Source organism: Carassius gibelio, chromosome A19, assembly GCF_023724105.1.
Source record: "Carassius gibelio isolate Cgi1373 ecotype wild population from Czech Republic chromosome A19, carGib1.2-hapl.c, whole genome shotgun sequence".
Taxonomy (NCBI): domain Eukaryota; kingdom Metazoa; phylum Chordata; class Actinopteri; order Cypriniformes; family Cyprinidae; genus Carassius; species Carassius gibelio.
The window spans coordinates 7,622,836-7,649,761 of record NC_068389.1 but is presented as its reverse complement, the minus strand read 5'-3'; the positions used below and the strand labels follow the sequence as shown (position 1 = coordinate 7,649,761).

At 36.0% G+C, this 26,926-nt stretch overlaps 2 protein-coding genes across 3 annotated transcripts in view; both read right to left on the bottom strand.

Annotated features, from left to right (window-relative positions):
* LOC127935282 (RNA polymerase II subunit A C-terminal domain phosphatase) overlaps positions 1 to 8,531 on the bottom strand; it is a 103,119-nt gene extending 94,588 nt beyond the window's left edge. The window contains exons 1-6 of one of the 2 annotated variants that reach the window (XM_052532991.1): positions 8,052 to 8,531; positions 5,119 to 5,202; positions 4,868 to 4,946; positions 4,361 to 4,489; positions 3,293 to 3,443; positions 2,696 to 2,786 (exon numbers count right to left, since the gene is read on the bottom strand). In XM_052532991.1, the coding sequence (XP_052388951.1) occupies positions 2,696 to 2,786; positions 3,293 to 3,443; positions 4,361 to 4,489; positions 4,868 to 4,946; positions 5,119 to 5,202; positions 8,052 to 8,326 (809 nt within the window). In that variant the 5' untranslated portion in view covers positions 8,327 to 8,531. The remainder of the gene's footprint in view (positions 1 to 2,695; positions 2,787 to 3,292; positions 3,444 to 4,360; positions 4,490 to 4,867; positions 4,947 to 5,118; positions 5,203 to 8,051) is intronic. The other variant, XM_052532990.1, reaches the window with a different exon arrangement.
* A 6,296-nt stretch (positions 8,532 to 14,827) lies between these two features.
* On the bottom strand, positions 14,828 to 26,726 carry LOC127935678 (protein mono-ADP-ribosyltransferase PARP10-like). Its single transcript, XM_052533769.1, has 11 exons — positions 26,665 to 26,726; positions 25,834 to 26,009; positions 25,485 to 25,727; positions 24,380 to 24,610; positions 23,331 to 24,304; positions 22,235 to 22,447; positions 22,024 to 22,147; positions 19,571 to 20,521; positions 18,584 to 18,717; positions 18,306 to 18,480; positions 14,828 to 15,428 (listed from the first exon to the last, which is right to left on the bottom strand). The coding sequence occupies exons 2-11, from the start codon at positions 26,006 to 26,008 to the stop codon at positions 15,130 to 15,132; spliced, it is 3,519 nt and encodes a 1,172-aa protein (XP_052389729.1). The 5' UTR covers position 26,009; positions 26,665 to 26,726; the 3' UTR covers positions 14,828 to 15,129.
* Positions 26,727 to 26,926: the final 200 nt, after the last annotated feature.

The following is a 26,926-nucleotide window of genomic DNA, read 5'->3' as shown; positions in this document are numbered from 1 at the left end:
GGGTATAGAGTGTAATAAGTACAGATTAATCTGTGAACGCCTGGTGCATCTAAACATCTTTCCAACAGCTTGAGTTTAGAAATGGCAAACAAAAGTCATTCGCACTCATAGAGGCAGGGGGCTGCAGGGGCTCGGCTTCTGTAGGTTTATCGACCTAAAGAAAGTCATCTGTGTGTCTTTGTGTGATAGTGGCTGCTCTGTGAGACTGTTTTTCCTGCAAGGTCAGTACGAGAGCGTCATACGAAACCCACAAGTGAATTGGATTTCCTCCAGCATAGTCACTGCATAAAAGAAGTTGCTGGAAGCCTTTGAATGTTTTTATGTTAACCAAAGCAGAATTAGTAATGCTTTTAAATTCTGTAATACTAGAAATAGTAGTAATACAGAAAAAGTTAGTTCGGGGGAGATACTTTTAAATTGTGCCCTTTTCAAATCATTTTAATAATTAAAATGTTAAAACCTCAAGGGAAATAACACTGAGGATGTACAAGAGTAACGCTTGAAAGAAATGGGGTGTATTTTCAGAAAGAACACCCAAATAAGAAAAAAATAAAACACCCAAAATGTATACAAGCTCAAAGTATACATATTCATCTGAATTATGAACTGAAACAAGATCATGATGCTTAAACAGATACACTGAAGTTTGAAATCTATTAAATGTTCACTGAATTTGTGATCTGTCATGCAGAACTGAATGAATACAGACCCGGGTGAAAAGCACCTTATATCTGCGTTTGAAAGCACGTTTAGCCTTGAATCAGAGCAGTAACACGAAGGCTTTCAGAAACACACGTCTCTTCCGTGCACGAGCACTTTGTTCACACTGCTGAGTCACGAAAAAAACTCAGGCAGTATTTTCATTCAAGGTTGAATAAACTTTATATTTAACAAAAACCTCTTTGGATGCTTGACCTTTAAAAATTAATTAAACTCTAAAGGATAAGTACAAAAATAAGGAAACAAAACAGAGAAATCAATCAGAGTAGATAAAAATCTCTCTGAATATGAGCAAGTCCTGTTCAGGGGCAGTTGGATTTTTTTATGTTTTTAAAAGAAGTCTCTTATATACTCCAAGACTGCGTTTATTTGATAAAGATACGTTAAAAAGAACAACAGTTAAATGGTTAAATATTAGTAAAATTAAAAATAGCTGTTCTGTTGTGATGTTTAAATGTCATTTATTCCTGTGATCTGCAGCTGTATTTTCAGCATCATTACTTCAGTCTTTAGTGTCACATGATCCTTCAGAAATCAGTATAATATGTGACCCAGGACCAAAAAAAAAACAGTCTTAAGTGTACATTTTTCAAAATTGAGATTAATACATCACCTGAAACCTGAATACATAAGCTTTACATTGATGTATGGTTTGTTAGGATCTGACAACTATTAGAAAATCTGGAATCTGAGGGTGCAAAAAAATCAAAATATAAAGAAAATTGCCTTTAAAGTTGTCCAGATGAATTCTTAGCCATGTGTATTACTAATTAAATATTAAGTTTTGATATATTTACGGTAGGAAATTCACAGAATATATTCATGGAACATGATCTGTACTTAAAGCTGCAGTCGGTAACTTTTGACGCTCTAGCGGTTAATAAACAGAACTGCTTGCGTCTTGCGGAAGAACATCGTAGCCGGAACTACTTCTCTCTGTTTATGTCTATGAAGAATCACAAAGGTACTGGGTTACTCCGCCGCGGTACCCCCGAAGCAATCTAAAATAGTCCGAATATAAACACTTATTATAGGTGCACCCTAGTGATTCAGGACAAGCTAAAAACACTGTTTGGAAAATGGATTCATGGTGTACTCGCTTATTATATATATTTTTCTACATTTTGAACACAAACAAAGTTACGGACCGCAGCTCTGATTGGTTGTTTCTTACCGGGAGCGGTCCGTAACTGCAAATGGCAATAGGACCACTGGGAGGAGCCAGAGGACATTGATTTTTTCACAGATTATCTGTCTCATATTCTACTGTCAGGACATAATGACAGGTTTAACAAATATGTAAAATATATATTTTTACACAAAAGTTCCTTACTACACCTTTAATATCCTAATGATTTTTGACCCATACAGTGTTTTTTGGGCTATTGCTACAAATATACCCCAGCTCCAGGATCACAGATTATTATTCGCTGCTCAATTTGTATCAGTTATTAAGGAGCTCAATTATTAATAATGGTTCTAGAGAATTTTGAGAATTCCTAGATGAACAGAAATATTTTGTAACATCACACACATCTTTATTGTCTCTTTTTTTTAAAACATCCTTACTGACAAGAAGTATCAATTTATTTTAAAAGGACAAAAAAATCTTTTGAATGGTAGTGCAAAGGAGTTGAATGTGATGCTTCAAATCGTCTTTGATCTTTCAAGCAGTTTGGTGCCAAGAACATTTTCAATAAAAAAGTGTCCCCCACGGCTCAGGGAGGTGAACAAAGCCCTCCTGTAGTGAATCGATTCGTTTTGATCTCTGATTTTTTTGATCAAAGACAATTTTTATAATAAAAAGACTGGATTGGTCTGAAAGAAGAAAGTCTTACACACCTAGCCGACTTCAAGGAGAGTAATTTATGGGCTAACTTACATTTATGGGTGAACTAACCCTTTAAAACAACTGTAGACTGAGAGCTACACTCCTCCAGAAGAAGAAGAGGGAAATAAGTGAAACGTGCCTCACCTGAGGTTGCCCGTCTTAGAGAAGGGGTCAATGCATTCATCTCTAGACATGATGCGATGAGAGAACAGCTTCTTTTCAGGGTCTAAAAAACCTGTTAAAAAGAACGAAAGATATGCATGAGTGAGAGAAAGAGAGTCTAGATTAAAGCTGCTGTAGACAGAACTGAGACCATCACAGCTGTAATAAAAAAAAAACAGGTCAAATAAAGCAAACTAATGCATTTGTGCATTTATAATGCATTCAAGACTTCAAAGCAGAGAAGTTGAGCTTCTTCCTATCTTGTGTCTATAAGATATCCTTCAGAGTCCTACTTGAACTCAAAAAATATATGTATATTATAGATGTGTATAATAAACCCCACAAGTGGGATACCACAAATCTGATTTAATGTTTATTAGTCGTTTAGCGGGTAATAAACAGGTCCGATTTTTCAGCTGACACATGTTTGACGCATTTAATGTTTGATATGTTGCAGACACAGCAAACAATGCACTCCTCCACAGACTCTGAACAAATGCTGCCACCTGCTGTCACAGTGAAAGCCCCACACAAACACCAGGAGCTAGTCAGATGGGTCTCATAGTATTAATCATGCACCTGCAATGGTGTGAGCGTATAAACGGCTGCCGAAGGTGAAGACGTGCAGCTCGTAGAGTTTGGCGATCTTCTCTAGAAAGTCTTTGCAGTGAGGCCTCAGTCGTGTATGAAGCGTAGGCTCCCCCCGTCCCAGCTGGAAATGAAAGATTCCCTGCAGAAACATTGAAAGACAGTTGACTTATATCATAATAAATCAAAACTTTATAAACAGCACACTGGCAAAATGTGTGACCGCAGACATAATGCATTCTTTGAGGAAAGCATTTGAGTCTGTGATAGCTCAGTTAAAGGTCTAGTAATTGTTTGGTATAAAGATCAGAGATCTGAGCGTTAACGCCTACGAATGAATCGAAAATGGATGGTAGCGGGGAGAAAGAGTATGATGTAGTCATTTAAACAGAAATCAATCAATGCTCGGCTCCTGTTACACTCACATTCACTGAGGGTTCACAGAAAAACACAAATGATTTCACGAAGTCAAAGAAACAGCTGCCTGTGATTAGTGCTAAACTCTTACAAAATGAAGGTATTGAAGAGAAATCTTGCCTTAAATGTTATTGTGCATGGAGCAAAATCAATGAAATATCAAATAAATACTTGTTCAAGAGCATTTTAATTGCACTACTGTTTAGGGTCAGTTTTAGACTTTTTTTTTAAAGAAGCTGATACTTTACGAAACAAAAAAAAGAGAATACTTCTTTAAGGATACATTAAATTGATCAAGTTAAAGTAAAGACGTTTATAACGTTACAAAAGATTTAATCAAACAAAAGCTGCTTTTTTTTACTTAAAAGTATCACGGTTTCTACAAAAAATGCATTTGAATATTGATACTAGTCAAATCGGCATGTAATACTGATTTCTGAAGGATACTGTGATACTGAAGACTGGTGACTAATGATGATACTGATCACAGGAATAAATCACATTTTAAGATATATTTAAACATAAAACAGTTATTTTAAATATAAAGAATATTTCACAATATTACAGTATTTTTGGTCACACAGATGCAGGCGTGCCCTGAACGTCTGAATGCCAGTGTATTGTGAGCGTTTTAAGGGTGACCTTGTTAGACATGCGCTGGCAGTGCTGTTCAGTGGTGTGGATCAGCGTTTGGTCCAGATCCACCATCAGCACTAACTTCCTGTTCCTGTGAAGCCTTGTCTGGTCCTCTCGGCCGAGCTGCTCCGCTTGCTGTTCACAGAGACACAAAAGACTTCATACACAACCTCTGACATTCTCCTGTATGCCACTCACTTCGCAAAACACAAAAACACACCTCCAGAGTCCTAAAGCATTCATTACGTGATGAAGCCTATTACAATACAGTTAGAATGCCCCATAAAGCAAAAACTATCCCTGTACGGGTTTCAGTTTTGTCTTATATTCATAAGATATGATGTAGTGAAATAAATAACATCACGCAAGCAAGAGTATCATGTGTTTAAAAGCCAGAGCAAGCTGTTTTTGGACTTCGGAAGCAAACTCAAAATGATATTAGCTCCGGCCTGGTTTAGGAAGACATGACATCACACCAGTTGGTTCTTTGATTTGGCCTTAAACAATCCTCACCTCAGAGCTGACCATCAGCTCGGGAACACTGTGCACCATAGAGACGGTGGCCTGCTGCTTTCCATTCCTGCTCTGCAGTCTGAAAACACAAGAGCATCTTCAGCATCACACAGGCAGAAATATCTCCAGGAGCCGAGAGGAGTGACAAACAGGCTCTTCTGACAGACATCGCTTCACTTTCTCAAAGTAAGAGGAGAGAACGGTTTCTGAACTGGAGACTGACCGCACACAGGTAAGATAGAGATACTCACTGAGTTAAGTCCTGGCCACATTCGGCACACAAGCCCTTCATTACAACAGGATGACTGCATTCTTCCACTTTTGCTAATACACTCCTGTTAAAAAGACAAAACCGTTTGGAAATAAACATAACATTCATCAAATGCACTTCATCCGTGTACATTATGCTTGTTCATCAGACAAGTCATCAGTGTTGTCATAGTCTCTATAAGCAGCATTGTGGTGATGTTTCATGAACGCAAAGCTCTCAAACATCCAGTGCTAGTTGGCAAACAAACTTTTTAGTTGACAAACAAAATATTAGAGCAATTAGTAATGCATACAGCACCCTCTACTGATAAAGATTGCAAAAAAGCTTGCATTAAGACACTGTCATTAAAATAACCGAGTTGAGCAGTTTTCTTTCCTCTGCTGACATATTGACATATAACTTTTTTTTTATATAACACTTCTTCTTTTTTTTAAACACCCAAGAGGCATAATTTACATCACATCCATAATTTATTCATTGCTAGTCATCATAAATCGTATTGTCATGACATCTCTCTCAACGGTGATGTTGAATTTTTGATTAATAATATTGGTTTAAGCTAACTATTTTATACATGCATGCAGATGTCATTTCCAGAAGGGATTAGAGAGTTCTTCTTCAAATCCTTAAAACTTGTGCAAAACAATAAGCCCTTAATTAAGCCATGGAGGTGTATTAACGTGTATTATAAAGGTGTATTAGTTTGATTGAATGAAATTGATTGACTGATTGACCCCCTTGTGTAGGATTCTTCTGAGATATTTCAATAAAAGAAAAGAAAAGAAATTAATAAGTTAAATAATTTATTTTAACTACTGGTCAAAAGTTTGGTAGAAGAATGATTTTTTATATTTTTTACAGGAGTTTCTTATGCTCAAGGCTGCATTTATTTAATCAAAATACAGGAAAAAATAAATAACTAGGGCAGCACATACAAAATTTCTAATCGTGATTAAAATTATGGATGCCACAATTATGTAATCGTTCACAACAGCAAAATCATTCAAAGATGATCTATGTTATTTTGGATGCTTAAGATGCGTTTTCTTTTCTCTCTCTAAGTTATCTTATTTCATTTTAGTTTTAGTATAACATTATACTACCATTCATATTTTAACTCATTTATAATTTAAAGAAGAAACCAATCCGATGTGTATTTGACATCTGAGGATTAATACAAAGCACTAAAAGTTTTTCAGTTTGAGTGTTTTCAGCTTATTTTCATTTAAAAATACGGCATGCAAACAATAGTATAAACATTCAGTGTAAATTGTGATAATCGTAATTAATAATCGCAATTACAATTTCAAGGCTATAATCTACAGTTATGATCTTTGTCATAATCGTGCAGCTCTACTGGGAACTGCTGTGCTGCTTAATATTTTTGAGGAGCCTGTGATACTTTTTTTCAGGATTTGTTGATGAATAGAAAGTTAAATAACAGCCTTTATTTAAAATAGAAATAATTTCTAATGATATACACTTCAGTTCAAAGTTTGGCGTCAGTTAAAAAGTATTTTATTTGGCAAGGATGTTTTAAATTGATAAGAAGTGATAGCAAAGATTTATATTTTAAAAAAATATGTATATTATTTTGAATAATTGCTGTTCTTTTGAACTTTTTTTATTCATCAAAGAATCCTGAAAAAAGTATTGAAGTTTACAAAAAAATATTCGGCAGCACAACTGTGTCCAACACTGATTATAAATCATCATATCAAAATGATTTCAGAAAGATGATGTGATACTTTATACTGAAGTAATGACTGATGGAAATTCAGCTTTGCATCACATAAATAAATTATATTTAAAAATATATTCAAATAGAAACCATTATTTTATATTGTAATAACATTTAACAAGATTAAAAAAACATTACAGGTATTACTAATCCCAGACTTCTGAACAAATGTCTTAAATAAAGATGCATTTACTTCAGAAGCAAAATGTATGATTAAAGTTTATGATTAAAACAAGAACAAATATCTGCCAATGTCAGCGTAATCCAATTTAAACCAACTTAATTCAAAGGGAAAAAGCCCAACCCCACTGACAGATATTTGTCATTGTTTTATGCATACAAATAATAATAATTTTATATATATATATATATATATATATATATATATATATATATATATATATATATATATATATATATATCGCGATTTGATCTTAAGTTCAATTTGCATATCGAGTAAATGTATCTTCAGCTGAGGATGTTTCATTTTTTGTGCGGGAAATAGAAATCATTTTTTTTTCAGTGTATTTCAACATTTAATGACACGACGTGATTGATTTAAGATTTTCTGCTACTATTTAAGACCTTTTTAGACTTTAATTCAAGGATGAGCGAATTAAAAAATTGTAAGACCTACAGAAACCTACAATAAACGTAGCCTAATATTCACAAAACTCATTTCAATATCAGAAGTCTTTAACCCCGCAGCATTTCTGCTCAAACCTGCTGGAGCACATGTAAACATTAGGGTGTCACGTGGAAAGACGAGAACGATTTAATCAGACATGCGTTCAACACGCCTTCTGACCAACGCCCCGCCCCCCGCCTACTTGTCAGCCAATCCGAAGCAAGCTAACCACAAGACATGAATTGATTGACATGCAGAGAGCGTTTCTGATTGGATAAAAAGGGCGGGCCGCTCCCCCTACTCTTGTTTTGCTTTTAACAGAGCTTATGACTAACAGAGCTCATCTCTCAAAATACTTATTTGAGTGAACTCTTTCTGCTGTATGAACACTTCCTGTGTGATATTACAACCACCACGTGCAACGCCTTTACATGTCATTAAACGTGTTTATCCCGGGAGCGTGAAAGTTTGCCTAGCACGAGCAAGCTCAGCTAAATGACAGCTACCGTTAGGTGTCAGCCGTTAAAGGAAACTCTATTCTTACCCGGGCGCGAGGACCTGTCCGGGCTGACAGCACAGCTCCCGCACTGCTCCAGCGCGGTCTGACTTCAGCTTCCTCTCGGCCGCTCGGGACTCGCTCTCGGTGGCGACCGGCGCACAAACTGCGATGACGGAGTCCACGTTCACCAGAGTCCCGGGCTTCACCTTCCACTCGAGCAGTCGCATCGGACGCGCTCCGGCGGGGCAGCGGATCTCCGTTACTCGCGCCACGGGGCCCCGCTCTGCAGCTCCACCGCCGGAGTCCGCGGGCTCCGCCATCAGAGCTTCAAACTTCAGACCGAAACAGAAACGAGCGGCGGAGCACACGAAGCGTTTGATGTCAGTTAATAAAATAAGTATATATATAAAAACAACAAAAAAGCGGAGGCGCGCAACGATGAAAACGAGCTTTATAAAGCAGGACAGGCTGAGCGCAGGTTCACTCTTCCCGCCCGTAAACAGGAAATACAAGATTGCAGCACGAGCGAAAGTCTTTCTACTTCCGGGAGACTTTAATCACGCTCTTAAAATAATAATAATACAAAAAAACTACTTAAATGGTTATAATAATCATATTTTATATACATATTTATAAAGTAAAAAAATAAATAATAATAATAAACATGTACAGTTACATCAAACTGGTGGTTTAGAGAAAATTTTACTTGAGCATTAGTGACAGTGAGCCTGGTCTGAAAAGATTGAGTTTCAGATCTTGAATTTCAACGAGGAAAATGCATCTGTTATGTCTTTCATTTTTACATGTATGCATTTCCAAATGCTACAGTTTTTTCTGTATTAGCAATTTTTATCACAAGAAGAAAAAACGTAACATTATATAGACATATGGCATGCAACAGTACATTAGAACAAAAATAAATAAATTCATGAAAACAAAAAAATAAATTAAATACATTTCATAAAAATTTAATATATATAGATATTTTACCTCTTTGTTTGTTTCAGATGGGGGAGGCTTTTTTTATTTATTTATCTATCTGCCTGTTTATTTTTTTGTTGGAAGAGCAGGGTTTTTGTTCATGTTCTGCCATCTGTTATGGCAGTCCCAGTACTTTTGTTAGAGTTACTATAGTATTTTGGCTGAAACTGGCATTACCTGAAACAACTTTTGGGAAGGCAGCGATTCATGATTCAAGTCTCTTTTCAGGACAGAAACAATGTTTGGGACATTGGCTCTTTGCACTTTCTCAGTCGTGTTGAGTCTATGGTTTATCTTGAATTAGAGACTGCTGATGGGCTGTTGTTATTGTACTTTGTAGAAACTTAAGAATCCGAAATCCTGAAAAAGATGGTTTTCTCACACATATAAAACATTTTCAACATTTATAATAATAAATGTTTCTTGAGCAGCAAGTCATAATATTATACTGATTTCTGAAGGATCATGTGACACTGAAGACTGGAGGAATGATGCTGGTAAGCTTTGATCGCAGCAATAAAATATACTTTAAAATATATATTTAAATAGAAAACGGATGTTTTACCATGCTGTATTTGGTCGGTATTGTATGAGGATAAATTAAATTTTACGTATCCAAAAGTCTTATGTAGCTTAAAAACATAACCTATAAAAAGTAAAAAAAAAAAAAAAATGTTGGACCTTATAAAAATCCATTTCATTTTCTAATTTTTCTCAAATTTATGGTTTTGTTTACATTCTTATTTTAATGGTTTTAATTCAATCAGAAACATATATGTCTAATCAACAGAACACATTCAACATTTTAATAATTTATTTAAAATAAAAGGACCCTTTTTTTCTTTCATTCTCAGAAGTTCTATGTTGTCCATTTTATTTTTTTCAGGATTTATGATTTACTTCACATTTGTAATCAAAAATGGAGGTAATCAAATGAAGGCTTGAAACCGGCAAAACTTAATGAATTAATTTGTTAAATGTAAATAAAAACCATTCCTTTTCTTTATTATTATTTTTTTTTTTTTCAGAAAACAAACTGCTGCACAGCAGAGCTTTGCTGTTAAAATTAAAACATGTACGAAAATTTACGACATTTTCTTTATCATTATTAGTTTGACATGTAAACTCTTCAGTGCAATAGTGATATATTTCTGTCTAAATTTCTTCCAAGTTGAATGGAACATTCATTTCTTCTGGATTGTAGTGAAGCTCTTTGAGTTTCTGTGTTTATATCAGGTGAAGTGATGGAATGCTGGTGAAATTCCAGAACATTTCACGTTATACTGAAAATTCCATTTTTATGTCTGAATTTCATTTGCATTTTCAGCATTACAGAAAGGCACTAATCTCAACAGCAGATAAAACTAACATTTAAACATGAATCAAGCTTGTGGTTTTAGCCTGTTCTTTCCTTACATGGCAACTTTAGCACGGTTTAATTAAGCTTTTATCAATAATTATATTCTGCCATTGACTTGTTTCAGTCAAAACACTGAGTTACATTAGTTTCCTCTTTAAGCCTCAGTTTGAAACTAAAATAATTCATGATGATCATTTCATGGTGGCCATAATAAAAAAATAAAATAAAAAAATCAGTTTGAACAAAGTAAATAATTATGCTAAAGACCTTTTACCTCATGGGGTTTAGCTATTTGAATAATAGCAGTTCATCTTTCAGTGACAATGATATAAATCTTTTTACTGCTTATATTTAAAAACAGCCATTTTATTTTGTATTCCTGTGGATTTTAGTAATTAATTTGATATGCAGATGGAACTAAGGATCTGAGAGTGTTATTCTTGTGACAGTGTTTGATAAAAGTGTGAGAGAAAACGCCTTCTCTCTAGTTGTGCTGCCCTCAGAGAACCATCTGTGACGGAAATAAACAATAATGACACTGAAAGCATTAGAGTATCACCATGTTTGTTCTGGATATCAACATGCAATAAGAATTCATATTTTATTTTTTACTTTTTTACAAAATATTCAAAGAAATGCAGAAATCTTACCGTCAACATAAAAACACCATGACATCTTAGTTTCTAGGTTTTCTATCAAAACACTGAGATATAAAACAGAGGGTCGTGAGGAAATACAGCAGGAGCAGCAGCTCTTTAGAAGTGAGCGGTTACTCTCTCAATCTCCAGGAGATCATCCAAGATCTGAAACAGACAGAAAAGTAGAGATTTCAGCTGTCGCAGCAGCTCAGCGCTTCTCCATAGAGGATATATCAGATTAAAGTAGAATTAAACGGCAGTTCTGCTCCACTAATTTGACTGGTCTAGAGTGCTGTGTCACATGTCATGAGCATTATCATGAATAGAGTTTGCTAGTTGAAAACTCAGATGATTTTGATGCCACGGTTCCTTTTTTTTTTTGGAGGCAGGGACATTGCTGTTAACTGCAACTATAACTGCATAAAACTTGTCCTTATTAGTAAATCAAATACATGTTCACTGAAATACAGTAATATAAAAATATATATACACTCACCTAAAGAATTATTAGGAACACCTGTTCAGTTTCTCATTAGTGACGTGACATTTAGCCAAGTATGGTGACCCACAATCAGAATTCATGCTCTGCATTAAACCCATCCGAAGTGCACACACACACAGAGCAGTGAACACACACACACACACACACACACACACACACTGTGATCACACACCTGGAGCAGTGGACAGCCATTTATGCTGCGGTGCCTGGGGAGCAGACCACCTACAATTCCTGCCGGCCCGAAGCTCGAACTCACAACTCTTTGAGTGCAATGCCGACTCTCTAACTATTAGGCCACGACTTCCCCTTGACCAGGGAATTAATGCAATTATCTAATCAACCAATCACATGGCAGTTGCTTCAGTGCATTTAGGAGTGTGGTCCCTAACTCTAACCCTAACTCCAAACTGAATGTCAGAATGGGAAAGAAAGCTGATTTAAAGCATTTTTGAGCGTGGCTTGGTTCTTGGTGCCAGACGGGCCGGTCTGAGTATTTCACAATCTGCTCAGTTACTGGGATTTTCACGCACAACCATTTCTAGGGTTTACACAGAATGGTGTGAAAAGGGAAAAACATCCAGTATGCAGCAGTCCTTTGGGAGAAAATGCCTTGTTGTTGCTAGAGGTCAGAGGAGAACGGGTCGACTGATTCAAGCTGATAGAAGAGCAACTTTGACTGAAATAACCACTCGTTACAACCGAGGTATGCAGCAAAGCATTTGTGAAGCCACAACATGCACAACCTTGAGACGGATGGGCTACAACAGCAGAAGACCCCACCGGGTACCACTCATCTCCACTAAAAATAGGAAAAAGAGGCTACAATTTGCACAAGCTCACCAAAATTGGAGAGTTGAAGACTGGAAAAATGTTGCCTGGTCTGTTGAGTCTCGATTTCTGTTGATTCAGATGGTAGAGTCAGAATTTGTCGTAAACAGAATGAGAACATGGATCCATCATGCCTTGTTACCACTGTTCAGGCTGGTGCTGGTGGTGTAATGGTGTGGGGGATGTTTTCTTGGCACACTTTAGGCCCCTTAGTGCCAGTTAGGCATTGTTTAAAGGCCACGGCCTACCTGAGCATTGTTTCTGACCATGTCCATCCCTTTATGACCACCATGTACCCATCCTCTGATTGCTACTTCCAGCAGGATAATGCACCATGTCACAAAGCTTGAATCATTTCAAATTGGTTTCTTGAACATGACAATGAGTTCGCTGAACTAAAATGGCCCCACAGTCACCAGATCTCAACACAATAGACAGAGCATCTTTGGGATGTGGTGGAACGGGAGCTTCGTGTCCTGGATGTGCATCCCACAAATCTCCATCAACTGCAAGATGCTCTCCTATCAATATAGGCCAACATTTCTAAAGAATGCTTTCAGCACCTTGTTGAATCAATGCCACGTAGAATTAAGGCAGTTCTGAAGGTGAAAGGGGGCAAACACAGCATTAGTATGGTGCTCCTAAATAATCTTTTAGGTGAGTGAGTGTGTGTGTGTGTGTGTGTGTGTATATATATATATATATATATATATATATATATATATATATATATATATATATATATATATACACACACACACACACAGTACAGACCAAAAGTTTGGACACACTTTCTCATTCAAAGAGTTTTCTTTATTTTCATGACTATGAAAGCTGTAGATTCACACTGAAGGCATCAAAACTATGAATTAACACACGTGGAATTATATACATAACAAAAAAGTGTGAAACAACTGAAAATATGTCATATTGTAGGTTCTTCAAAGTAGCCACCTTTTGCTTTGATTACTGCTTTGCACACTCTTGGCATTCTCTTGATGAGCTTCAAGAGGTAGTCACCTGAAATGGTCTTCCAACAGTCCTGAAGGAGTTCCCCGAGAGATGCTTAGCACTTGTTTGCCCTTTTGCCTTCTGTCTGCGGTCCAGCTCACCCCTAAACCATCTCCATTGGGTTCAGGTCCGGTGACTGTGGAGGCCAGGTCATCTAATATGATTATTTATTTTATTGGTATATATAAGAGTTATCTATAAATTATGTATTAAGAGGTATGCATAAATTATAAAACAATATGACAAGGTAGTGTTTAACTTATATATATTTATATATTTTATTAATTACATGTTATATCTCACACATGGAGTGGTATTTTCTATAATGTCTGAATTCTAAATCAAAATACATATCTGATATGACTTAATGTATAATTAGCATAAAACAAATAATACAATTTACATTCTCAAGGATTGGAAACATTTTTTAAATGATTGCACAGCCATCAGTAAGGTGGCGATATGCACTAAGCAGGTAAACAACTAATGAACAAAAGAAGAAGAAAGAAACAGCTTGGCACGCTTTTTCTTAGTGTCCGTTTCTATAGTGACTCGTCGATTTGTTGCTCTGTTGAGAATGTCTTGAGACTTAACCAGGAACATACTCTGAGTTGAATGAACTTACTCCCGGACGTGTTTTTGGAACCACATACCTCGAGTAAGCAAGGTTTGGGGTTAATCAACCGAGAGTTCAGGGTTTAGTTCACGGTAAGTTAACCCTGCTTTCTGGAATACACCCCTGGTGTCCTCTACAGTGGACATGTGTGAAATCAACACCCCATTTAACAACAGAAAATCACATTTTGATTTGAAACCCCATAACATTTTCCTGAGATGATGATTAATAACAACATTCTGAAAATTAGTCAGATTTAAATGATCAATACGATCATATTTCCAGAGAAATCAACACAAATATAATATCCCACAAAAGACAAAACTCCATAGCTGGGAGTTTGAAATATCATATTATAATTTATTAATATAGGTAACACTTTACCATAAGGGTCCATTTGTTAATAACTACATTAGTCAATGTAAACTAAGAATGAAAAAGCACTTAGTTAATGTTGATTCTGAGACTTACAAATACATTATTTAAAAAAATTTTATTAAATGGACCCGAGCGAACATGGACTGATAAAGAACAGCAGTATTTTTACTAACTAATGTTAACAGAAATTAATACTGTAAAAATGTATTGCTCATTAGTTACTGTATTTTTAATATTGTTAACAAATGTAACCTTACTGTAAAGTGTCACCTAGAAATATATGTATTCAGACATGCATCAGTTTAAGTTTTAAAAAGTTACTGGTGTTGCCAAATTATCTCGAGTGTGAATATCTGAGTAGACCCAAATCTTTTTTTTTTCATATTACAGTGTAGAAATTAAATAATAAAATAAAACACTTATCTATTGTAAACATTGTTATTGTATTTATTCTGGTACTACTGTAAAAAAACAAAACAAAAAAAAACACACATTGTAGATAATAACTACTTTCCAGCATTTATTGACTTTTTTTTTTTGACACCACAAATACTAATCCGTGAGTGATGTGGAGCTTACAGTAAATATGTTACCATTGAACTCATTCGTTTAAAAAATATAAATCATTAAAGAAAAGCAAAATATGAAAACATACGTATGTCACGTACAATACAGAAAAAAATCATATTATTCACTCAACTACTGTTTAGACCAAATCCTGTTCAAAATAAAACAGTGAGCAGTAAAGAAAGCGTGGTTTAATGATAAGACATGATTGCCAGAGACATTATGAATGTGAAGGGATGTGTTCAGCCGTAGATCTTCTTGCATGTGATGAGGTACTCTGGGTACGCTTGTGTGTCGTTGAAGATGACGAAGAGCGTCGGGGAGCCGATCTGATCCGCCACGCTGTGGTATCTGACAGGAACGTCAGAGCTCTCCTTCAGCGGGGCTGTTTTATAGTCGTATTTGCCCACAGTGAAGTCTCCAGTTAGCACTCTGGCCACAAAAATAAACTTGTGCCCGTCTGCATTGGGTGGAGAGTATGTGTCCGACACAGACAGTGAGGCGTTCACCGCAAAATACACGCCCTGACCGTACACAGTGGCTGTGAGAGAGAAGACAAGATGCATTTATTATTTTTTAAATTAATTTCAGTGTCATTTCAAATACATTGCCACGTAAAAAAAAAAAAATAAAAAACTAAGATTACGAGATTAAAGTCTAAATTACGAGAATAATGTCGAAATGATAAAGGAATAAAGTCAAAATATTTGGAGAAAAAAAATTGAAATTACGAGACTTAAGTCGAAATGTTTCGAGAATAAAGTCGTAATACTACAAGAATAAAGTAAAAAAAATTGAAAATAAAGTTGAAATGTTACAAGAATAAAGTCGTAATACTACAAGAATAAAGTAAAAAAATTTGAAAATAAAGTTGAAATGTTACAAGAATAAAGTCGTAATACTACAAGAATAAAGTAAAAAATTTTGAAAATAAAGTTGAAATGTTACAAGAATAAAGTCGTAATACTACAAGAATAAAGTAAAAAAAATTGAGAATAAAGTTGAAATGTTTCAAGAAAAAAGATGTACTACTACGAGAATAACGTCGAAATATTATGAGAATAAAGTTGAAATATTACGAGATAAAATTTTCACATATTTGGAATTTTCACAAAGAAAACAGTTTAATTTAATGAATTGTTTCACATAAATACATAAAAAAATGATGTGGCTGCTCGGACGCAGCAATATTCAAATCAATCGACTTTATTCTCAAAGTATTTCGACTTTATTATTGAAGTATTTCGACTTTATTCTAGAAGTATTTTGACTATATTCTTGTAATATTACAACTTTATTCTTGGAGTATTTCGACTCAATTCTCATAATAGTACAACTTTATTATCATAAAGTATTTCGGCTTTATTCTCGAAGTATTTCGACTTTATTTATGAAGTATTTCAACTTAATTCTCATATTTCGACTTTATTCTAGAAGTATTTCGACTTTATTCTAGAAGTATTTCGACTTTATCCTCAAAGTATTTCGACTTTATCCTCAAAGTATTTCGACTTTATTCTCAAAGTATTTCGGCTTTATTCTCGAAGTATTTCGACTTTATTTATGAAGTATTTCAACTTAATTCTCATATTTCGACTTTATTCTAGAAGTATTTCGACTTTATTCTAGAAGTATTTCGACTTTATTCTAGAAGTATTTCTACTTTATCCTCAAAGCATTTCGACTTTATCCTCAAAGTATTTCGACTTTATCCACAAAGTATTTCGACTTTATTCTCAAAGTATTTCGACTTTATTCTCAAAGTATTTCGACTTTATTCTCAAAGTATTTCGACTTTATTCTCAAAGTATTTCGACTTTATTCTCATAAAATTACTACTTTATTATTGAAGTATTTCAATTTTATTCTCAAAGTATTTCGACTATTCTCATAAAATTACGATTTTAATCTTGAAGTATTTCAACTTTATTATCAAAGTATTTCAACTTTATTCTCGAAGTATTTCGACTCAATTCTCGTAATATTACAACTTTATTCTCATAACGTATTTCGACTTTATTCTCTGAGTATTTAGACTCAATTCTCATATTTCGACTTTATTGTAGAAGTATTTCGACTTTATTCTCGTAATATTTTGACTTTATTCTTGAAGTATTTCGACTTTATTCTCGAAGTATTTAGACTAAATTCTCATAATATTACAACTTTATTCTCAAACTATTTCGACTCAATTCTCATAATATTTTTACTTTATTCTCAAAGTATTTCGACTTTATTCTCAAAGTATTTTGACTTTATTCTCGAAGTATTGACTTTATTCTCGTAATATTTCGACTATTCTCGTAATATTAACTTTACTCTTGAAGTATTTCGACTCAATTCTCATAATATTACAACTTTATTCTCAAAGTATTTCAACTCAATTCTCATAATATTTCGATTCAATTCTCAAAATATTTCAACTGTATTCTCAAAGTATTAACTTTATTATCGTAATATTTCGACTTTATCCTCGTAATATTTCGACTTTATCCTCGTAATATTACAACTTTATTCTTGAAGTATTTCGACTCAATTCTCATAGTATTACAACTTTATTATCATAAAGTATTTCGACTTTATTCTAGAAGTATTTCGACATTATTCTAGAAGTATTTTGACTTTATTCTCGAAGTATTTCGACTTTATTCTTGTAATATCATGACTTTATTCTTGAAGTATTTTGACTTAATTCTCATATTTTGACTTTATTCTCGTAAAGTATTTCGACTTTATTCTCGTAATATTTCAACTTTATTTTCGAAGAATTTTGACTTTATTTTCGTAATTTTAGGGGTCAACATGGCACTAAAACGCCGTCGTACAAATTTCCCATTATAGTATTTGTGCAATATTGTTTTCCTTTCAACAATTATTTAAATGCTTTTCCCCTGCATGTCCGATTGCACAGAAGAAGCCAAAGATCTGGTGCTTTGAAGATTTGTTTTCATTGTAATCTGTGATGCTTTCAATGCAGGGCCAATAAAAGTCTCATATATGCACGAGACCAGTGCTTGAAATATATATAAAGTTTGAATTTAATACTATTTCATCAGGCTAGCTTCAGCAAAGTCACCATGAAAGTGAACAAACTGCATTTGAAATCTGAATTCATTTTAGTTGGATTAGATTTAGATTGGATTCAACTTTATTGTCAATATGCGGAGTACAAGTACAGAGCTAATGAAATGCAGTAAGCATCTAAACAGAAGTGCAAGAATATAGTGTTTTATATGCATTAAAGTGCAGAGTAAGTGAAGCTATGATTTACAGAATATAAATTTAAGTAAAAGCTTGAGCAACTTTGTGGTATTTCTTTCTCATTATTATTGCTTTTTGTTTTGTACTATAATAGCCCTGCTGTCAGCAAAGTCAACAGTGGTGCAGTGTAGGGAATGACTGATTCACAGCACACTACCGTTTTTCCCACAGAAGCTCCTGTTGAAGCCGTGAATGCAGATCTCCTTGACGCTGGTCTCACTGGTTCCGTGGTAAAGGGTGCGCTCCACCTGCACCTCTGAGGAGCTGCGCTCAATACTGACCTTCTTCAGCCTGTACTGGTCATGCAGGAGCTTATTCATCAGCTTATCAACCTGAAAACACCAGCAGAGTCAGTGCGACCAGTCACACATTTCCAAAGCAGATAATACACATGCACTGACAGACATCGAGGTGTGTGACCGTGTTAAATCGTACCTTAATGATTCTGATTTTGTTGTGGCTGTCCTGAAGGGTATCATAGAAATCTTTGACCACATTCTGAAATTCATCCGAGTCTACATCCACGGGACATGCTTCAGGCAAGCTGGACAGCAGACTATAATCTTCATCTGGAAAATAAACATCAACTAAATATACAGTACACTTACACCCTTTCTACAGTATAAGGGCCATTTGTCACATTCATTTAGTGTGACTGATTAAAGAAGATAAAACAAATAATATGTTGACTTTAATATGTGTGTGTGTGTGTGTGTGTGTGACCTTGGACCACAAAACTTAAGTGTCTTAAGTGTCAATTTTTTAAAATTGGGATTTATACATCATCTGAATATCTGAAAAAGTTGCCCTTAGCAATGCATATAACTAATGAAAAATTAAGTTTGGATATATTTACGGTAGGAAATTTACAAAATATCTTCATGGAACATGATCTTTACTTAATATCTTAATGATTTTTGGCATAAAAGAAAAATTTATAATTTTCACCCATACAATGTTGTTGTTTTTTTTGTCTATTCCTACAAATATAAGCCAAAGACTTAAGACTGGGTTTGTGCTCCAGGGTCACAAATATATAATATGCAACTAATTATGATAAGATTGACTAATTAATCAGCATACCATGTGTAATTAATTGTATTCAATATAACTGACAATAATAATAATAATCCAGAACTTGTATTTATTACATAATAATTCTTTTTTTTATGTAATATTTCATCGCAGTTAATTTCACTAATTAACTGAGTATTGAGTATGGGACATTATTTATTTTATTTATAAAAAAGGCTATGCATTAAATACTGTATTAAATAAAACTACATATCGTCTGGACACCTGCTGTATATTAAAATTCAGTTTATATTACTATTTGAAAAAGATTTTTTATATTATGCCTGGAAACCATTATGAAGATTGTTGTCTCCTTTTGGGGATTTCGACTTCTATCTTAATTGTTACCTGCGCCATCCGTGTACAAGTCCTCTGTACTCAGCATCTTCCTTTTAATAGGCACAGATTTCCCGGATGCCAAACTGTGCTCCTCCATCTTCTCGAAGTCAATACTGCACGGCTGATTGTTGAAGAGAATATCAGTCTTCTTCTGCTTCATCTTCCAAGCGTTCTCAATGAACACCGTGGCATCCGGTGGGTACGGGATGGCCTTGGAGGAGGAGCCCTGCTCAAACCACACCCACTGTACGGTCTTCATGATTTCAGCATCCGACATCATGTTCTCTGTCCTCCTCAGGATGTTCTTCAGGTCCTTCACTGCCTCTGAGACGTACTCTTGAAAGCCGGAGAGGACGGCGGTGGTGCCCTGGATGCTGACCTCGACCGCATGCTTCCTCTTAATGAGCTCTATGCATCTCTTCTGATGGGAGGAGAGTTTCCGCAGGCTCTTGTTCTCGACCTTCTCCTCACACTGTCTCAGTCCAACCTTCTTGCCCAATGCGATGTCCACTCTGACGAGATCATGGGTGTAGTTAGCAAACACACAGATCTCGGCTTTGTTGGCTGACTTGATGGCGTCTTCCAAGGACATATCATACGCTCTCTCCAGCTGCGTGTTCTCCTGGTTTGGCATGGAGTCGCTCCTGGACAGTTCTAGAGCTTTCTGGAAGTCCTCTGCATCTGATCTTTGGTTGAATTCCATTGACATCTGAATGGCCAGCAGGAAGCTTGCGTCCTCGTCGAGACTGCAGGCGTTCATGGGTGCAGAGGAGCTCTGGAGGTCATGGGTCTGCAGTGACTGGGGTTGGTCGTCCTCTTCTTCTGCCGCTGCTGATGTATCTTGGCCTTCTTCCGAATACAGATCTACAGATTCAATGTCTGTGGCTCCTAAACTTGAAGGTTGGGGGTTCAAATCACTGCCAATGACTGCCAAGATCTTCTTAGCCTCTTCAATACGAGCTGAGTGACAGAAAACATTCAGTAACCATTGGGATTCAACAAAAATCTACGTTTTACCATTGTATTTAAGGCCCTTTGATATCTGTTTTATTTTTTCCAAAATTCAGTTTTTCCTGTATTAATATTTCCGGATTATTTATTTATATATTTTTTTATTTATTTACATTTTTCCGCACTCATTTTAAAATGGAAAAAAGCATGCGTAATTAATTTAAATCGTGCAACTTACACAACATGAATTTATTACATTTTTAGGGCCCTATTTTTTTTTATAGTTGTGTATAGTTTTATCCCCCCCCCCCACACATTCTTTTTATTGTTTCAAAATTATTTTTAAGCATGTCTAATTATTTGAATGCATAACACAAATTATTTTAACAATAGCCCTATAAACAGTTTTTTTTTAAGAAATTCTGTGTTGCGTTTTTTAATTTCTCTGGTTATCAAAAGAAGGCATGAAACATGAATTTAATTGATCTTTCAATCAAATGGATTGTTAAACTCTTTATTTTTTGGCAATCAAATGGGGTTTACTATTAAAACAAAAACATGGAAGAAATATAGTGTGGTTTTAATAATTGTATTACCGTATTTTCCAGACTTTTTTTCATAGTTTGGCTGGTCCTGCGACTTATAGTCAGGTGCAACTTATTTATCAAAATTAATTTGACATGAACCAAGAAAAACATTACCGTCTCCAGCCGCGAGAGGGCGCTCTATGCTTCCAGAGATGCTGCTCAGTGCTCCTGTAGTCTACACTGAAGACATAGAGCGCCCTCTCGCAGCTGTAGATGGTAATGTTTTTTCTTGGATCTAAATAAATGCGACTTATAGTCAAGTGAGACTTATATACGTTTTTTTCCTCATCATGACGTATTTTTGGACTGATGCGACTTATACTCAGGTGCGACTTATAGTCCGAAAAATACAGTAGTAGTCGTACATTCTACTGTACAACCGTAATATATTTCTTCAAATTAAACTGAACTTTTATTTTGAAGGGCTGTCATGAGTAACTTTACATTTCAGAGTGTATATGACATGATGATAGTTTTACTCCAATGCAACGGTAAAATGCTCATGAAGTGACTCTCAGAGCAGTTCTGGAGATGTTGTTCATGTATTTATATTCTATCTAGTAAATGAAACCATGCGTCTGCGCCTTTTAGTCACACAGAACATGCAGGATTCATACTTAAATTGTCTTTTTTGTAGCTCAATATTTACAGAAACGAGTTTATATCATGATTTGAATTAAATGTACTGATCTACTTTCGAATTAATTCATCCCAACTTTGACAAATTCCGTAAGATTTCCGCATTATTCAGTAAATTCCATTTTTTTGATTGGATTTCGAGATTCCATCTGCGTATTCCAAACTGCAGGGCCCTAAATGAATGTATTATATTTCCTTCAGAGAAGAAGTGGAATTAAAGGGTCTCGGCCCACTTGTAGTTCAACGGCCGGTAAAGAACCAATCAGGCAGATGATCTATAATGACCTGAAGTATTGGCATCAGTGCGTCCATTCGTTACGCCAGCAGTAGAGTCCTGAACAGAATTTGCAGAGGAACTTCTCTGGAAGTTCTGACAGGCTGTCATTTTCCATGCCAGCTCCAATATGTCCTGTGGAAAGCACAGAAACAGTCAATCCTAAAGTATTACTGAGTCTATGAGAAATATTAGGTTAGACAATATGGCTGGATACGTTACATCATCTTCTAGCGGCTCCCAGTGCACTTTGGTCATGTCGATATAGACTTCGAACCTTGCTGTCATCTCTGCCAGTATGCTGACACCCTCCTCCTCCATCAGGAAGCGCGAAATGCCAGGTTGGGTGACCACAATGGTCTTTGTAAAGACTGAGCCGATAATAGCACTTAATAATTCTGCCGCCAGCTGGCACACATTCGATTCTCCCTGAATCTGCCAGTGAAATTAAGAGACTGATTAACCATAAAGAAGACATTTAAAGACAATGACACAGTTCTCAGTTCAGTTCAAGACTGAGAAAAATGACAATACGCTAAAAGTAGAATTATTACATATAGAGAAACAATTATATGAAATAGATTTTGACAATACCCCCCCTCCCCCCATGCAATCAGGCTGTTTTTCTACCTTAGACCTGGTTTTTGCTCTACAAATTAATTAAATTTTATTAAATACTAAATACATATTTATATAATAAAAAAAAAAAACTTCAGTACAACTTTATCCTATAATATACAATATAATTATTTCTCATCTCATCCATTAAAACGAACTATGTATGAACATTAAAATACTTTTAAACATGATTTGTGAACAACTTAAATTCTACTATTAAATCACATTTAAATTTACAGTTAAAGTGTAAATCAAATTCTGCAATTCAACATTCAGAGAGGTCTGAGGTCAGGAAGATGTTTTGGTTTTGACAGAAATCGATGTTTTGGCATTTATTTGATCACCAGTAATATTCTGAAGTATTATTACAATGTAAAATAAATGTTTTCTATTTGGATCTATTTAAAATGGTAATTTATTCCTGTGATGCGAAGCTGATTTTTACTCCAGTCTTCAGTGTCACACGATCCTCAAGAAATCATTCCAACATCTACTTCTCAAGATACATTTGTTCTCATTACAAATTATAATATTATAAATGTGGATAAGAACAGAATTGTTAATTGTCTATACTGAAACTTCTTAATGCATCCCTGCTGAAAAAGCGCATTAATTCAAAACAAAACTAAATCTTACTGACCCCAAACGTTTGATCGGTAATGTGTACATAAGTCAAAAGAAAGCAAACTCAGTAACTAACACTCAATCCATCTCCAGTCTCCAGTGGGAAGAGGATGACCTCTCCCATGTCCGCCAGTAGACCTTGATGATGGAGCTGGAGGAACTTGAGCATTCCTGGCTCCATAGACAGGACGATCTCCTTCTGGCGTGGTGTGCTGAGAAACACAACCATCTTCTCTTGATTGTCCTTCTCCATCCCTGTCAGCGTGATGGCGGTAATCACTCCGCCCGTGTGGGACAGTTTGGCACTGCAGAAGTCTAGAGACACCAGGAAGTCAGACCAGTCTGTTGAAGAGAGCACGCTCTCGCACTCTTTGTCTATGGGCACAGTGAACTCGGAGATTTGGGACTCTATTAAATCTCTGGCTTGTTTGACTGCGCTGCGGGACGGAGACGTTACTGTGACCGTGCAGCCTGACACGCTGTAGACCGAAGGTATGCTTTTCAAAGACAAACTCAGCCTCTTTTTAACATCCTCCCGTCCGAGAAACTCCGCTTTGAGCTTGTCATACGTCAGATGGTCCTCCACAACACCGGTCAGGAACTGCAGGACTTCGTTTTTAAGTCTTTCCACCTCAATCTGGTCAGGCCCTTTGACGTGGACGCCATCTTTTGCTAGACTGACGTCAAATTTGGGATGATCCTTTTTGAAGGTCTCCAGCAAATTACTCAAACTGAGCAGATGATGTTTAGTGGCGTCAAGCACAGATATGAAGCTGACGCACTCCTTCTGGATAGACGGCTCGGGAGCAGACGCAGTAGTTGTGTTCGTTAAACTTGTGGCAGCATCGTGTCCTAAACGGATGCTTGTGTCTGGGACAGAACCAGTCGGACTTTGAGGTAAAAGCGTCTGTGATTGGCTCCCATCTGTCAGTGTTCCTTGATCATGTTGAGCACGCGCAGACGACTGATCATGCAAGAAATCAAAGTACGGCTCCACTACTAAATCTGTCCCTTCCACACGATGGGATTTCTGGAGAACGCGGTCCACAGCTGTGAAAGAAAACACTCAGTTGAGATTCAGAACAGACACAGAGGAAGGGGCTACAGAAAGACACCCTGGCTTACATTTCACATCCTTGAAAGAAACTTTGGCACGGCCATGTGCTAGCATGCGCACTGCTAGGACGTCAGCGCCTCCGGCACGACTGCTCCCAAAGTAGAGCTCCAGCACGTCCTCGGTGAACGCAGGAGACAGATTGGCCACCAGAACAGAGTCTGTAGATTCGACCTGCTCCAGAGTGACCTTTGCATCGTTTAGAGGCTTCTTGGAGACTTCGTCTCGGAGCACCTGAAAATCTGTGGAGTCACACAGACAGTAGCAGAACATTTAAGACAAGCGTACTGCTGATTGTTTTTATTATACACTAATGTGTGAATTTATTTGAATTAGTTCTAGATTTCTTGTAAACGCTAAAATGACTCATGAGAAATAAAATGTCTGATATAGTGGCCCTAAAAGTGTTTGCACATTTAAAAATGTAGTTATGTCATTGCATTTAGTGCATAATATCAAACCAAGAGACTTAGAGCTCAAATGCTGCTCAAGCTTTTCTCAGAATTAACGTGGTGTTACTTATGCATTTTAAAATGTCATTTATTCATGTAATGTAAAGTTGTATTTCCAGCATCGTTCCTCCAGTCTTCAGAGTCACATGATCCTTCAGAAATCAGTATGATATGCTCATTTGCTGCTCAAGAAACATGCTGCTTCATATTTTAATGATTCTTTAATGAATAGAAAGTTCAGAATAGCAGCATTAGATCCTTTGTCACATTCTAGATGTCTTCACTGGTACTTTTGAGCATTAAAATGCATCCTTTACTGAATATAAGTATGAGTTCTTTTTTATAAAATCTCCGTTTGTAGTTTCATGGCTTTTACTGATTGGCTGTTTGAGTGATGTCTAATGAATGCATGGTGTCAGTTCTCCTCGAATGTGTCCTATCAGAGGAACCACAGGTGCATCTGACAACCACAAAATGTCAGTAGATCAGTCTGGAATTTTATCTTTCGAAGACACTTTAAGTGCAACGTTTTGAAAACTAGCTTGTGCTATACTTAAATTAAAATAAACACCACTTGGTATGATGTTTAAAGACACTTATACATATTTAAATGTGCTTAAAGTGTGCATACAGTATTTTCTGCATACACCGATGAGCTACAAACCTTTGTCTAAAGGGGTTTTTAGATGTACTAGAACCAGGTCCTTGTTCGGAGATGGATACAGGATGAAGTCTGTTTCATAATCCATTCCCGTAACATTTTCTATATAAAGCTCCACGTAATCCAGTGGAGTCTGTGGGTTGAGCCCCTTCAGCAGCAGTTTCCCAGGGTCCTTCGGAGGTTTCCTCCGCACCGTCAGTGTGTTATTCTGAAGCACATGGGTCTTGGAGACAACCCTGACAGCAGCTAGTGTACAGAGAAATAATTTCTTTAAGAGTTCTGCCTTGTGTATGCTTGCAGAATTGTCAGTGTATGTATTTAGTGTTTAATATAATGTATTTTTTTTTTTTACTCTCTGCATCTTCGAAAACCACCAGTGCATTCTTTCCACATCTCTCCAAAGAGACCACGCTCCCTCCTCCAGAGCGGCGCTTGTTATCAAAGTAAAGCGTGAGAAATTCATCGTCCAGATCATCGGGAATATCCAGGACCTCCAAACTCCGCTCGTCCAGGCTGCTCTCAGCCATCCTGACCAAACAGAAAAACACTCATGAAGTATGAAGTCGAGCCGGTTGAGAGCACCTGACATTCCTGCCCCACTTACCAGAAACCCCTACAGCGCTGAGACAAAAACACATCAATCAAATCAAATGGTGAAGCTGTTGTTAAAGTTGTGTTTGAGGGGGTTTACACCTATCCATGGTGCATGGCGACTTTTGGGATTGTTTTTGTGGGTTTATATATGACTACAAAGTTGTGCATAAGCGATACATAAACAGATACCAATAGCTAGTAACTGGATCAATAGATGGTAACTGGATGTTATAATCTTGTTATTAATAGAAATCCTGTGTTGTGTAATTTAACGATATTTGACAGATAGACAGATAGATAGATAGACAGATAGATAGTAATAAGAAATAAAATAAGAAAAGATGAGTAATTAGAAATAGATATACTTGGTAACTGGATTTTATAAACGTGTTATTTATGAAAATGTTGTGTCGCGTAATAATAAACCCAAAGCCGAGAAAGAGAAACTGAAAGGGCGAGGCCGGGTCATGACAGACAGTAACGCATTAATATTCATAATACGAAGAGGAATATAAACTGTGCAGGAACGAAAAATAGTTATATAATAACTGCGTAACACTATATTGAAAGCTAAATTCAGCAGGCTTACCTGAAACGTACTGCTGCAGTGACTCACTCTCTACTTCCGGCTTCAACACTCCTGACCACGTGACAGTACGAGGAAAACATTTCCGATAAAAATAAATAAATAAATAATAATAATAATACATTTCTGTTTGGAAATAAATGTTTATAGCACTCTTGTAAAAAATAAATAAAAATAATAATACGTAACACATTGTAATGACAGTACTAATAACAGCCAAACTTCCAAACAATTAATAAAAAACAGAAATACCTACATATTTGCA

What these genes read in the sequence shown, in the direction of transcription:
- LOC127935678 (XM_052533769.1), bottom strand. Translation starts at nt 26,008, where the DNA reads ATGGCTGAGAGCAGCCTGGACGAGCGGAGTTTGGAGGTCCTGGATATT. An exon ending in TTCTTTCAAGGATGTGAAAT is followed by an intron (nt 24,305 to 24,379) that starts GTAAGCCAGGGT and finishes TTTCTTTCACAG; the next exon opens with CTGTGGACCGCGTTCTCCAG. An exon ending in GGGAGCCGCTAGAAGATGAT is followed by an intron (nt 22,148 to 22,234) that starts GTAACGTATCCA and finishes TGCTTTCCACAG; the next exon opens with GACATATTGGAGCTGGCATG.